At 38.3% G+C, this 15,055-nt stretch overlaps 1 protein-coding gene across 17 annotated transcripts in view; it reads right to left on the bottom strand.

Annotated features, from left to right (window-relative positions):
- Rapgef6 (Rap guanine nucleotide exchange factor (GEF) 6) overlaps nucleotides 1-15,055 on the bottom strand; it is a 176,478-nt gene that overhangs the window by 87,032 nt on the left and 74,391 nt on the right. For all 17 annotated transcript variants that reach the window (XM_006532560.4, XM_006532563.4, XM_030245697.1 and 14 more), the window contains one exon: nucleotides 1,336-1,467. In XM_006532560.4, coding sequence (XP_006532623.1) covers nucleotides 1,336-1,467 — 132 coding nt within the window. The remainder of the gene's footprint in view (nucleotides 1-1,335; nucleotides 1,468-15,055) is intronic.

Below are 15,055 nucleotides of genomic sequence, written 5' to 3'. Positions count from 1 at the left end.
ATATCATGACCAAGAAAATTGGGGAGGAAAGAGTTTATTCACCTTACATTTCCACACTGTTGTTCATCACCAAAGGAAGTCAGGACTGGAACTCAAGCAGGTCAGAAAGCAGGAGCTGATGCAGAGGCCATGGAGAGATGCTACTTACTGGCTTGCTTCCCCTGGCTTGCTCAGCCTGCTCTCTTATAGAACCAAGACTACCAGCCCAGAGATGGCACCACCCACAAGGGGCCCTCCCCATTTGATCAATAACTGAGAAAATTCTCCACAGCTGGATCTCATGAAGGCACTTCCCCAACTAAAGCTCCTTTCTCTTTGATAACTCCAACCTGTGTCAAGATGACACATAAACCAGCCAGTAGTATCTGAATTCTTAACTAAACCAACCATTAATATTGCATCTCCAGTTTTTTACTACCACTGGGCTTCAGGTCATCTAGGAAACTGCCCTAGACACCCTACACTAAGACAAGATCACACTCTACCATGAAGACCTAACAAATCAGTACTGGCCCAAGCCAAATTTGAATTTAATCTAGTAGGATGTGCAAAAATTCTCTTACTTTGTAATGATTCTCAGAACCCTCTTTTTATTATAAGAATCACTGGGAAAAAAAAAACCACCTTATTTAGTTTGGAATTTTCTGTTCAGCTTTAAAAATGGAGGAGTCTATAATTACACTCCCTATTTAACTTTCTATTTCACTAAGGTTACACAGGACAAAAGTTTTATAATATAAAAGCAACCCTACCTTTCTTCATAAATTTTACTTATAGAAAACTTCTACAATTATAATTAAGAAAAAAATCAGTCCTTTCACAAGTGTAAGCTGTTGTTTCAAAAACTTTCTTTAAACCCAGGGATGAGCCTGTAACCCAACTCTCATGAGGCTGAGGTAGGAAGATTGAAAATTTCAAGTTAGCTTAGGTTATAGGGCAACATTCTGTTTCTCAAAAACAAAACCCCACAAACTTTTCCCTTAATTAAGGCAAGCATTCTATCATATGGATTCAACTGGATAAAAGAAATAATCAGGCTGACGAATGTGACAACATATTAAGCATACTTTGCTAAAAATCTTACACTTGAGTCTCACAGTTAAATTAGAGCAGTGGTTCTCAACCTTTCTAATGCCGCGACCCTTTATTATTATGACCCCAACCATAAAATTTTCATTGCTACTTTATAACTGTACCATTCCTACTGTTATGAATCTTAATGTAAACATCCGTGTTCTCTGATGGCCTTAGGAAACTCCTGTGAAAGGTTGTTGGATCTAGAGGATAAGCAGAATCAAAAAGTCCATATGCACAGTACCCAGCCTAAGGTATTACCTGATAGATATCGGATAAACTGCTGCTCCCAGAGTCACTGGCAATGCTACAGCCAGACTGACTAGAAGACACATGCGTCACCTGTGGATGAGGGTTGTCTGTGAGGTGCATCTTGGTAAGATCAGCTGGAAGCTGAAGGAGAAAAGAACTTGAGTTATTCTGAATGCCAAATTTTGCTCGTTCGAGAGTTCTTGACGTAATGTATTTTTTAAAACCAAAAATAGCTTTAAATGTCAAGAATAGAAAACACAAATACATACACACTGGTAGTATGTCTAAATAAAATTAATACTAGTGTTTGAGATTACAGATGAGCATCTGCAGGCAGTAAAACTTATGGTTAACAAAATGACTGTACAAGATTTAAAAGTGTTCACAATCTTTGTTCTTAACATTGTACTATGCTGTACTTAGCTCCTGAAAAATTTATTAGTGATCACAATTATCCAATGAATGCCTTTGTCAAGTGCAGAGAATACAAGAATAGAAAAGACATGGCAAAATGGCTCAGTGGGTGAAGGTGCTTGTCTACAAGCATGATAATCCAAAACGGCTCCCTGGATCCACAGAGTAGAGAGAACCAACTCCTACAAGTTGTCCTTCATCTTCACATGCTCATCATAGCATGTCCAAGTGCACACACAAATAAATAAAATGTAATTAAAAATAAAAAGCAAACGACTCTACCACTTTATCTTTAATATATGACTAATCTTATCAAGGACACAGACTATACAATGTATCTCATACTGTGAAATAAAACAGGTATATCATAAGCAATATTATGGAAGTTAAGACAAGAAATAATTCTCTATGCTCCAAAGCAGTTAGTATTTTAAGTAAGAGATAAGATCATTCACTATCATTCCATATAATTTCTCTTCAATTTTCTATTCAGGACCATTAAGTAAACCTAAAATTTGAAGTAAGTTTTCTTGTTGCATACACTCAATGTATTCTATATCTATTTTAAAGAGAAAATGATCAAGTTTGAGTTCCACTATCTTAAGAATACAAACTACAGAAATTGCACAGACTAATTATACCATGAACTACTGCTGGTGGGTTCAGTAATTCTGACAAACACTGCTGAAAGAAAACAACACACAGCACAGTATCAAAATGTGCAAGGAAAAAATGAACCATAAATAGAAAGACTAATGTATACTCTAACTTCTACAGGGAACCAAAATGTTAAAATTCACAGAAACAAAGAATAAAATGGTGGGTACTAGAGGCTGGGAGCTAGAGAACTGTAGAAGTTTCAGTTATACAAAAGGAATGAATTGTAGTCACAGATTACACAGCACAAGTAACAATCATTGTAAAAAATGTATTACAGATTTCCAAAAACTAAGAAAAGATTTTAAATGCTCTAGCCGAGAAGAAAAATTTTATATGATGAGCAGGCTAACTAGCCTTGATTTGGTCATCTCACAGTATGCAAACGTATCAAAACCTCATCACAAACAATTATTTTTCAATAAAAGAAAACTTAAAGGTGAAAATAACAGTGGAAAATGAAGTCACACTCATGTTGTGAAATGTTAGCGCAAATCTCTTTGCAACAAAAAGATGTGTTAAGAAATGTCACCTACAGTGTGCATAATCTAAAATTATAGAATATTCGTTCTTTAAGGCAGACATCAAATATTTCTAAGAATCAGACACAGCTGAAAAATACAATTAAAATCATACAGAGAACATTCAGTACTCATGTGCAAAGGCTTCTGTAACAAAAAATAGAAATGATCACATATTGGGGAATTATAAAATAACCCCTCAACAACCTATAAATCAATATTATCACTTTGGAAACAAGACAATATCTGAACCAAATAAATGCTACATATTAGAAGGGGATTGAAGTAATCATTTAGATGGGTGTGGTGGCACACACCTGTCTTCCTAGTACACAGGAGGTAGAGACAAGATCAAGAGAGGCAGAGATAGGCAGATCCTTAGAGCCAGCTGGCTAGTTAGCTAGTAGTCTATCCAAAACAGCCAGGTAGGGTTCTCCTGACCCTATCTCAAGAGAGTAAGGCAAAAAACAACAAAGGAATACACTAGATATTTTGCTCTGGCCTCAATGTGCATGAATGGTACCCCTAAACATCCACTACATAACACACACACACACACACACACACACACACACACACACACACACACACACACAAGGGGAAGGGGAAGGGGAAGGGGAAGGGGAAGGAAAGAGAAGAGATGAGATAGAGGAGGAGACAGTGACTCAGCTAACACTTGCATGTTCCTTAGGTGGTTCATTTGTGAACCATAGCAAATGCATTCTATATGCCTTTACACAGATATTCTGATCTGAGAATGAGACCAAATGAGGTAGATGTTTCATGACATTAAGCTGAAGTTTCTGTTTACTTTGTAAGAATCAAAATAGAAAAATTTTATCCCTTTTCTTCATGACCAAGTCTGAATTAATAGTTGACCTTTCGCCAGCAAACTCAATTTATTTACTCCTAACCCTTCTAATCCAGTAAGCTCTGCAGAATGTCTTGTGTGTCAGACTCTGTCATGTATATTCTATATCTGGACTCGTGTGGTCTGCTGAAGATCATGTGTTTTTTATAGACATTCAGGAAGGAAGATGTCTTGACTACAAACATTACAGAAGTATAAAGGCTGACTGTTGCTGACTGGATAAACTGAAGACTTAAGGTCTCCACAGGTACAGACAACCTTTTGAGAGAAACAGCCTAAAGGCTCAGATATCAGGACTCCTTTGTTGTTTGGCTTTACCATTTATCTAAACAATGTGACATCACTTAGGTTAGGATAGCAGAGAAAACAGCTAGAACTATTAATCTTGCTAGCAACCAGAAAAACAAATACTTATTTTCCTCCAGAAAGAAACAAAAACATCTAAGAAAGCAAGTTGTATATTTACATGAGAGTCTATGAAATACTCATTTGGCTTTCACCCATGTTTCTTGGCTTACAGTTCCCTCCCAGAGGCAGGCCATAGAAACCAGGTTTTTCTCTTCCACCAGGCAGTTTACAAAATTAACCTTTCCTTACCTTTTTTCCTTGAAGGTGGCTATAAATCCTCTGACCCCCTTTCTGATATATAGTTAAGACTCCCACCAAGGATTCTGCGCCCTAATTTTGAGGACATACTTTTGCTAGGTCTCCCTTTCCAGTCTTTGAGAAGTAGATCTGACTTTTTCTGCACAATCTTATTTCTATGTGGCTATCCCAACTTTATCATGCCCATGAAATGATGTCTCTATAAAAACCCCAAAGCAGTGCCATGTGCAGTGGCTCCTGACTTTAATCCCAGCACTTGGGAGGCAGAGACAGGTGGATCTCTGAGTTTGAGGCCAGCCTGGTTACAAAGCAAGTTCCAGGACAGCTCTGAGATACACAGAGAAACTATTAAAAACAAAAACAAACCAAACCAAAACCCCCAAAACATGTTTTAAAAGTTTCTATATAGCTGAACACAGGGAAGACACAGGAGGGTGTCAGGGGAAGTCATAGAGGTTCCTGTTCCTTGGCTTACACATCTCTCAAGCTGAAGCCTTTGTAATATCCTTCTTAACTAAGTAATAAACGTATGTCTTTGAGTTCTATGAGCTATTGAGGCAAAGCAAGTAAACCCTAACAGTGGGATTTAAGAACCTGATCTATAGGTGATTGAGCAGAAAAAAAAAGGGTAAAATAATTTGGGGCTTACAATGTATGATACAGTCGAGATCTGAGCTATCTGCAGGTGGATAGTGTTAGTGAGGAGACACTCAAAAGGTCCACAGTATGGAGTGATTTCTTGTTTGGTCTATGGAGGAAACTCTAATGTTGTGGCTATTTGATCACACTGTGATACCCGAGATTATGTTATTTACTGAAAATACCTGTTTCTAGTTGTGGTGTGGCTTGGCACTTAGCACACACTTCTATTAATCCCTCTGGCTGGAATACAGACATGCCCTTAACACATACATTTAATTCAAACAATAAAAGTAAATTTAGTTTGTAGAAGGAAGCACCCAAGTTTCAAAATGATGTTTAATTGAGTTGCAGACAAAGTGACAATTCAGAGAAAGATCTGACAGATAGGATATGCCCAACTCTCAAGAGAACAGACAGGAAAAAGTCTACTTAAGAGAGCACCACAGAAAAAGAAAGGAGGAAAGAATAGGCAGTTTTGCTGGGACAGATAGGGAGACAGGTTGCAGAGAGAGAGAGAACAAGTTAGACACAGGTAAAGATAGAACAAGCCAAAGAGAATGAGAAGGAGCCAGATTAGAACAGATTGCTAGAGTTAGTTTGAGGTCAGGCAAAGCAATTCAGGACAGGCAGAGAAGCAAGATTGAATCAGTCAGCTTGGAGAAGAGTTTGAGTTGGAACAGCTGAGTTGAATCAGCCAGCTAGTGATCAGAAAGAACTAGAAAGGGTGAGCTTATTCGGCAGCAAGTCTCAGAGGCTGAAAACATTCTAGGCCTAGGTAAGACTGTACAGAGGCTTCCAGGGCTAGGCCTAAGTTAGGTGTAATCCTCGGAGTGGACAATTACAACAGACGTATACAAGTTACTTTTACACCCTACCTCTGATAGCTGACTTTTAGTTAGTTTCAATATCTTTAGAATAGCCAAGACCAAGGAAGAAAAAAACCAACAACAACATGATATTCTCATAAGCTGTTCAGAGTATAATTGGTATAGCCATTTTGGAGAATAATTTGGGGAAATAACTGTTATATTAACAAGTAGAAGAAAACATTTAAAATATATAAACCAGGCTGTTGAAACAATTCAGCAAGTAAAGGGAACTGCTGACAAGCCAGATGATCTGAGTTCCATCTCCAGGACCCATGATACAAGTTATTCTCTAACTTCCATCCATTTGTGGTACATTTGTGCCACCCCAACACACATAATAAATAATATATAATAAAATTAAAAGCATAGCCTTATGGCTCTTGGAATACCTACCAGAAAGCAAACAGGTACACAAAGACAAATGCATTACAAACTATCTAACATTCGGTGGAGAAAAACAATCAATCAGAATGAGAGTAGTCATTACCAGCCTATTTTGGAACGGAGTTGCTTCTCAGTATCCTTGGTGGACTGATTTCTAGACCATCCTTTCAAACACTAGAATTGACAAATGCTCTAGTCTCCTCCAAAATGGAAGAAAATTGTTATATCTGCATATAAGCCATTCACATTTCCTATGTGTTTTGGGTGTGTGTCTGTTTTGCCTGTATGCATGTTATGAGTACCATATGTAAGCTTAGTACCTACAGAATAGAACAGTCTCAGGTCCTCTGGAACCACAGCTATGAATGTTATGTGAGACGCTATGTGGGTGCTGGGAACTGGCTTGCATCCTCTGCAAGAGCAGTAAGTGCACTTAGTCATTACGCTGTCCTTCTAACCTCTTTCCACTGTATTTTAAATCACCTTTAGACGATTTACAAGACCAAACAAAACATAACGCTATGCAAAGGCTGTTAGTGGCATGTAAAGTTGTTTAGGAATGATAACTCGGGGAAAAACAAATCTAATGTCATTTGTTTAATGTATTTTTGCTCCACAGTTGGTTGAATACATGTATACAGAGATCACAGATGCTAAGGTCTAACTGTATTATCCAGAATTTAAAACTCTGAGGTAGATTTGTACATTTAAACCTCAATACATTTCTCAATTTTTTTAAACTAAAAAGCAAGCTTTAGGATGAATATAAAAGATGCCACAAATGTTTAAAGTATAGGAATTTCATAGGTATAGGGGTGTGTGTGTGTGTGTGTGTGTGTGTGTGTGTGTGTGTGTGTGTGTATGTATGTATGTATGTATGTATTCATTCATTCCCTGGGTAAACATCTGGGTTTAGGGGGAAAGATTTACAAGTAGAAAAGCAATATTGCTGTTTTCTAGAAAAAGTCTAGGACTGATGACTCAAAATGAATTTTAGCCAATTTAAAATATATAGATGAACTTAGTCCTTATGGAGAAAGTTATTTGTTTTATCGAAGCAGAATCTTTGTATGCTACACAAGCTGGCATCCAAATCCGCTTTGAGTCTCTCGAGTGTCAGTATTACAGGATCTGCCATACTTGATTCTTTATTTCTATAAATAATCTGAAAACCTTTCATGCTAAAACTGAATGTGTAACATATGTGTGTTCTGTGTACCTATAATGTGGAACATAGTCTTTAACCTGCCCCCTTTAGGAAGTTTTGCTACCATAAGGATACACATTGCAGAGTTTTGATTTTTATGTGGGTTCTTGGGATTGCACGTGTGTCCTCATGTTTGCTGAGCAAGCACTTTACTGCCTGTGGTGGCCTGGTTAAGAATGGATCTCACAGGCTCATATATTTGAATGCTTAGTCACCAGGGAATGGCACTATTTGAAAGGATCAGAAGGAGGAGGAGGAGGCTCGGTTTTGTTAGAAGTAATGTGTTACTGGGGGCGGACTTTGAAGTTTCAAAAGCCTAGTCCAAGACCAGAGTCTCTCTTGTCTATGGATCAGGACGTAGCTCTCAGCTACTGCTCCACTATCTGCCTGCATGCTGCTATGCTCCCTGCCATGATGAGAATGGACCAAACTTCTGAAACTGTAAACAAGGCCCCAATTAAATGATTTCTAATAGTTGCCTTAGTCATGGTGTCTCTTCACAGCAAAAGACTAAGTGACTAAGACACTGACTGAATGATCTAATTCTAAGTCCTCCACATTCTGCTTTTCTACAATGATGAAAAGATTAGTGGATTTCAAAATGGGTTTTTATTATAATGTCTTATGAGGATAATTAATACACATGATATTTATAGTAGTGTGTGAATAAATGTTAACATACAAGCCAAAAAAAAAAAAAAGGAGTTGAAAGTGCCATGAGCTAATACAGCATCAAAATAATTAAAATAAAGCTTGTACAGATGCTGGTGAGGATGTGGAGAAAGAGGAACACTCCCCCATTGCTGATAGGATTGCAAGCCGGTACAACCATTTGGAAATCAGTCTGGCAGAACCTCAGAAAATTGGATATAGTACTACTACCTGAGAACCCAGCTATACTATTCCTGAGCATATACCCAGAAGATGCTCCAACATATAGTAAGGACACATGTTCCACTATGTTCATAGCAGCCATATTTATAATAGCCAGAAACTGGAAACAACCCAGATGTCCCTCAACAGAGAACGAATAAAAAAAAAATGTGGTACATTTACACAATGGAATACTACTCAGATATTAAAAACAATGACTTCATGAAATCCGCAGGCAAATGGATAGATCTAGAAAAACATCATCCTGAGTGAGGTAACTCAGTCACAAAAGAACACACATGGTATGTGCTCATTGATAAGTGGATATTAGGCACAATACAACTCACGGACCACATGAAGCTCAAGAGGAAGGAAGATCAAAGAATTGATGCTTCAGTTCTACTTAGAAAGGGGAACAAAATAATCAAGGGAAGTAGAGAGTGGGAGAGACTAGGGAGGAAGAGAAGAGGGGGAGGGGGAAAAATCAGACATGGGAGGAGATGGAGGAGATGTACAGAGGGTCAGGAGATTGAATAGAAGTGTGTAGCAATGGGGGATAGGGAACTGGGGTTAGCAACCAGAAAGTCCTAGATGCCAGGAAAGCAAGAGCCTCCTAGGACCCCACAGGGATGTCATTAGCTTAAATACACCACAAAGGGGAGGGAGAACCTGTTGAGACCATATCCAGAGGTTAGGCACTCCCCCCCCCCCCCAGTTGGGGGATGGGGCCACCCACCCATCTCCAAAATTTTAACCCAGAATTGCTCCTGTCTAAAGGAAATACAGGGACAAAGAGTGAAGCAGAGACAGAAGGAAAGGCCAGTCAGAGACCGCCCCACCTGTGGATCCATCCCACATGCAGACACCAAACCCAGACAGTATTGTGGATGCCAAGAAGTACTTGCTGACAGGAGCCTGATACAGCTGTTTCCTGAGAGGCTCTGCCAGACCCTGATCAACACAGATGCAGAGGCTCACAGCCAACCATTGGACTGAGCACAGGGACCCCAGTGGAAGAGTTAGGGGAAGAACTGAAGGAGCTGAAGGGGCCTTATCTGGCATCAATAGGAGGGAAGGCCCTTGGTCCTGTGAAGGCCTGATGCCCCAGTGTAGAGGAATGCTAGGGCGGTGAGGCAGGAGTGGGTGAGTGGGTGGGGGAGCACCCTCACAGAAGCAGGGCAAGGGGGGATGAGATAAGGGGTTTGCAGAGGGGAAACCGGAAAATTTGAAATGTAAATAAATAAAATATCCAATAAAACAAACAAACAAACAAACAAACAAACAAACAAAGCATGTATAAGAAGCTTACAGGGAATAAAATATTTCTGTATTTTTACTCTATTTGTTACAATGTAGAATTTCTGGTTCTTGGTATTTTATAATATTCCCCATATTACCCATCAAACAAAAGCCTGGTGTAGTGATGTCTATTCTGCACAGTCTATTCATTAAACATATGTAGAATAAAAGAATGACTGCAACTGGCTTCTCAACACTGCTGCTCAGGTTTTTGTGCATTTCTGAACAAATGAAATTCAATTTTATCTGGTCTCACCCAATTCCCTTCCATATGCAGTTTTAAATTTTAATAGTGCCACCATTACTGTCAGCAGTGCTGGGGCACCACAGGCATAGGTCAAGTCTGTGTTCCACATAGCATAGACTCTCTGAAACTGTATATACTATTTTAGGAAACACAATTCATGAATATTGAAAAGTAAATAAAATGGTTCAATGGTTGAATAAACTGGAAAATGATAATATTCTTTATGTCCTTCAACTCTTGATAATACAAGAAGTCCCTCAATACAGAAATCTATTTTTTTTTTTGGGGGGGGGTTTTCGAGACAGGGTTTCTCTGTATAGTCTTGGCTGTCCTGGAACTTACTTTGTAGACCAGGCTGGCCTCAAACTCAGAAATCCGCCTGTCTCTGCCTCCCAAGTGCTGGGATTAAAGGCGTGTGCCACCACCGCCCGGCTCAGAAATCTATTTTTACATATTGTTCTCCAAATTTATTTTCCCCAATATGCTATTGACATCTTACTAGTGTAAGAAATTTATGTTTGCTTTGGAATAATCTGATATAGTCAACAATTCCATGTTTGAAATGCTTTCATAGGGCAACTAGTGTTAGTCAAGACACAGCCATGAAGAACACTACAGCTTAGCAGATGGGGAAGGATATCAACCAGAACTGGCACAAAAAAAGGCAACATAGCCAGAATAATATTATAAGATAGCTCTATGTCCTACTTCGAGAATAACCTGCCACAATTAAGACTTCTAACAGGGAAAATATCTAAAACGTTTGCTATCTGGAATGCTGGACCCTCACAACCCACATCCAAAACCTGTTACATTTGAGAAAAACGTTCAAAAGGAGCCAAAGTGTGAGACAATACAGACTGTATGAAGTTTAAAATTGTGTATCTCTTAAGGATAGCAATTCTTTACAAATCTAAACTGTACTGTTAAAGCTTCCTTTTCAAGATATCAACAACTTGATTATAGCAACACTTTGTCAGAAGCCACTTACTTGTTTGTTAAACTTAAAACGAACAAGGGGGATGAGGGAGGGAAGACCAGTCTTATCTATGTACCAAAGTTGATAAGTTTCCACTCATTGCTTTTAGGAAGACATTTTAGAGCTTAGTGCTAATTAGTGTACATATAAGTACATTGCTAATATGCCTTGCAGTCTAATTTTCCATTTGCAGATAGGGATTTCTACTGTATACCCAATGGTAGGCATATCCAAATTTAAGTCTTGGGGTATAGGAGATTAAGAAATTATGCCGGGCATGGTGGCACACGCCTTTAATCCCAGCACCCGGGAGGCAGAGGCAGGCGGATTTCTGAGTTTGAGGCCAGCCTGGTCTACAAAGTGCGTTCCAGGACAGCCAGGGCTACACAGAGAAACCCTGTCTCGAAAAACCAAATAAATAAATAAATAAAATAAAATATTAGAATAACAAGATGTAATTTTGAGAATGATGCTTGGGGCAAATCATTAGGATAATCAATATTTTGATAAACATATCAGATAATAATAACAAAGACCTAGAAACATAGTACATAAAATAATAAATCTAGTTACATAAGTGCAGTGTGCTTAGGCCTGCCTGTGATATGTTCTAATGGTAAAATATGAAATTTATAATATTGAGCACAAAAGGTAAAATACTTCATTACTAATTATTATATTTTAATTATACAGTGAAATGATATTTTGGATGGACTATCATTTAATAATGATTAAGATTAATCTAACCCAATTTTCACACTATATTTCTGTTAAGTGGCATTGAGCCCAGAGGCTTATGATGTATTCAGAAACCATAGCAGAAGAGCAGAGCCCAGGTAAGGGTACAGAGGACAGTAGCAGCCTTCTTTTTCTTTTTGTTTGTTTGTTTGTTTGGAAGTGATGGAGATAGAAGCTTTGTGCATACTAGTACAGCCTTCTCACCCAAACCTCAAACAGGGTACTCCTGAGTGCTTACAACTCCTGTCTTAAAAGTGAACCTCTTTCAGAGGGTAGACATGCTAGGTCCCTTTTTGTGAGTGCTCCCAAGTCTCAGTTATAGTGTCAGGCCTTGGGACCTCCCCTTGAGCTGGGCCCCATTTTGGGCCTATCGCTGGACTTTCTTTTCCTCAGGCTCCTTTCCATTTCCATCCCTGTAATTCTTTCAGACAGAAACAATTATGGGTCAGAGGTGTGACTGTGGGATGGCAACACCATCCCTCACTTGATGCCCTGTCTTTCTGCTGGAGGTGGGCTCTATAAGTTCCCTTCCCTACTGTCAGGCTGGAGGTTCCAGGGAGTTTAGAGGTCAGGTGCAGTAAGGAGTGGGGGCATCCATGTGAATATGGGGTGGGATGGGGAGGAGGTGTGGGATGTGGAGCAGTCAGAGGATGGATGGGGAAGGGCAGGGAATGGAATATGGAGTGTAAAAATGAAGTACAAATAACATAAAATTTAAAAAAAAGGAATAGAATTATATTTCAGCAGCCTAAAAAAAAAAGTGAACCTCTGAAAATATTTAAGAGAGAAAGTGGTTGTAAGAGATTTTGGGCTCCTAAAAATTACTCTAGAAACATTTAAGACATTATTTTCTTTTCAAAGTCATAGAGATGAGCCCTGGTTGGAAAGTGGAGGCATTCTCTAAGCCACCAAAATTACAAGGAACTTTTAGTACAGAGCAGAGTCACATAACCAATAGCTGACAGAGAGAGAGAGAGAGAGGAGAGAGAGAGAGAGAGAGAGAGAGAGAGAGAGAGGGAGGGAGGGAGGGAGGGAGGGAGGGAGGGAGGGAGAGAGAGAGAAAGAGAGAGCGAGCGAGATCTAAAAAAATAGATTGTAAGATCTCAAGAGCAGTCCTCAGACAGAAACCTGACCCTAAGAAACATGTGTTCTAAGTTTCTCAGTGGCCTTTGGTGGAGATCACATGTTGTTTCTGAGGCATGGCAAACTCAATTTCTACTCATTTTCCAAAAAGTGAAATTTAAAGAAGTAAAGTAAGGCAAAGGCCAGGTATGACTGACAAAGGTAGCTGTTTATTATTTTTTCATTGGCTCACAAAAAAAAATTTTTTTTTCATTGCTGTTGTGAACAGCAGGAAGTAGAAAAAAGAAGCCAAAGCACAATGGCTTCTTCACAGTGAGATGACACCTCAATCAAACAGTCCTATCCAATAGTGAAAGGAGCATCCAGCTAAAAATCCCTTGTGTAAAGCCGATCCCTGGAAACCAATGACCCAGAGACAAGAATCTATACAGGGAGCAGAATCACGCCTATAAAATAAAAACCATTACCAAAACAAGTAATTGTGAGCATCACTCATGAGGCTTCAAAAACATATAACACAAATGGGTACATTTAAATTTTAAAACATGTCTAGCACTAGTTACAAAGAGACAATAAATTAGTGAGTTAGAAAAATCAAACTGAAATAAATGTTTAAGGACATTACAGGTGAAGAAAAGTGAGAGGTGCTACAATTTTGTCAAAAACAAGTTCTACTAGGTGTGGTAGTACACACCTTGAATCCCAGTTCTTGGGAGGCAGAGGCAGGCAGATCTCTACAATGCTAGCCCAAGAGTAGGCAGGGCTATATAGTAGGATCCTATGCCAAAAATGGAACTTTTTTTTTCCTTCTTTCAAGTAAAGACAAACAAGGCTCTGTGGCTTAAAAAGTCTTCAGAGTACTAAGAAGGAAAACAAAACATTTTGAAGCTTCATGAATTTCATGGATATTTAAAAAAAACAAAACAAAACATACAACACTAAGTGCAAACTTCTCATATGAATAGCAGATCATGTATTAGCTTCAAGGGCTATAGAGAAAAGACAACAAGCTTATTTTATATATAACTAAGTAATAAAAAATCATTAAATGAAAGTTAAAGGAGTAAAACAAATTTGAAAATCCAATATAGCAAGTATTAAAATTAGTTTCTAGTCTAATGTGTTTAAACAAAGAGTTAAATCTTAATAGTAATACACAAAGATGAGAGAGACAGGAAGGAGACATGTATACTTATACATAATTTATACAGGAAAGCAATCATCACTCATCACAGAATTCTTCTCATTTTTTTCTGTTACTGTGTGTGTGTGTGTTTCCTTTAAAAAAAAAAAAAAACCTCCTGCACCCCATCTTAATTTTGTTCAGTCTTATCTGGTCTTATACAATTCCCTTCCATGTGCAGTTTTCAATTCTAGTGGTGTGACTATTACTGTCAGCAGTGCTGGGGGCCCACAGGTGGCGTCTGCACTGAAGCAGCCACTCTTTGTATGTGCAGATAAAAGCACAAACTGTGTACCAAGGCTCCTTTCCATCTCTTTATGTCACAGGCAGCTGTTTGCCAAATGGACAGTGCATTTAAATATCCCTCCCACTAGAACATTCAGGAAAGATATGCAATGGGCTTGGCCAAATAAACAGTACAACACAGTGCTATCAAAGTATTTTCTCCTTAGTCACCATCAAGAGTGAACCTTTGAAACAAAGACACGATTTCAGACCTTCCTATGAAAAGTCTCCAGTGTGCCTAAGTATCAGAGAACTATAAAGAAATTTTGACATATTTAAAATTCATCATCTAAGCATTTTCTAAAATCTAAAAGATACCTTCAAACACTGTAAAAAGCTACTGTCAAAAATAAAACTAAATTGCAATAGACTAGTTTTCAACAACTCAGGATTTTGTTGACAGTTAATGTTTGCCTTAAAATGACAAGCAGTTTTTTTACCAATTACTATTTTGGAAATACTTTGGAACACTGAATATTTTTACATAATTAATTTACATTCACTTTTTTTTTTTACATTATTCTTTAGGAATGAACACCCAATTTTACAAACTAGAACAATTCATTTCTAAGTTATCAGGGAGCATCACATTACCAAGATACATTCTATAAGCCCATGATCTGAACACGATGTCTAAACATACTAGCCCTTTAAGGAAAGAAACAACAGAATGCCTCAAGTTAAGCATGGGCACAAGTAATTTTAAAAATATCAACAGCTCAGTGATGAGCGTGTCTAAGGTGTGCATTTCATATGTACATTTCATATGTACATTCATATGTACATTTCAAGTTGCAGACTATTGAGTCTGTTCAACCCATCTCAGAGGCTTTCTCTAAATCACATGACATTGAGACAAGGATTTATAGAC

The sequence above is a fragment of the Mus musculus genome, chromosome 11, assembly GCF_000001635.26.
Source record: "Mus musculus strain C57BL/6J chromosome 11, GRCm38.p6 C57BL/6J".
Lineage (NCBI taxonomy): Eukaryota > Metazoa > Chordata > Mammalia > Rodentia > Muridae > Mus > Mus musculus.
Note: the sequence above shows the minus strand (reverse complement) of the source record. Positions and strands in the feature narration are given on the sequence as shown.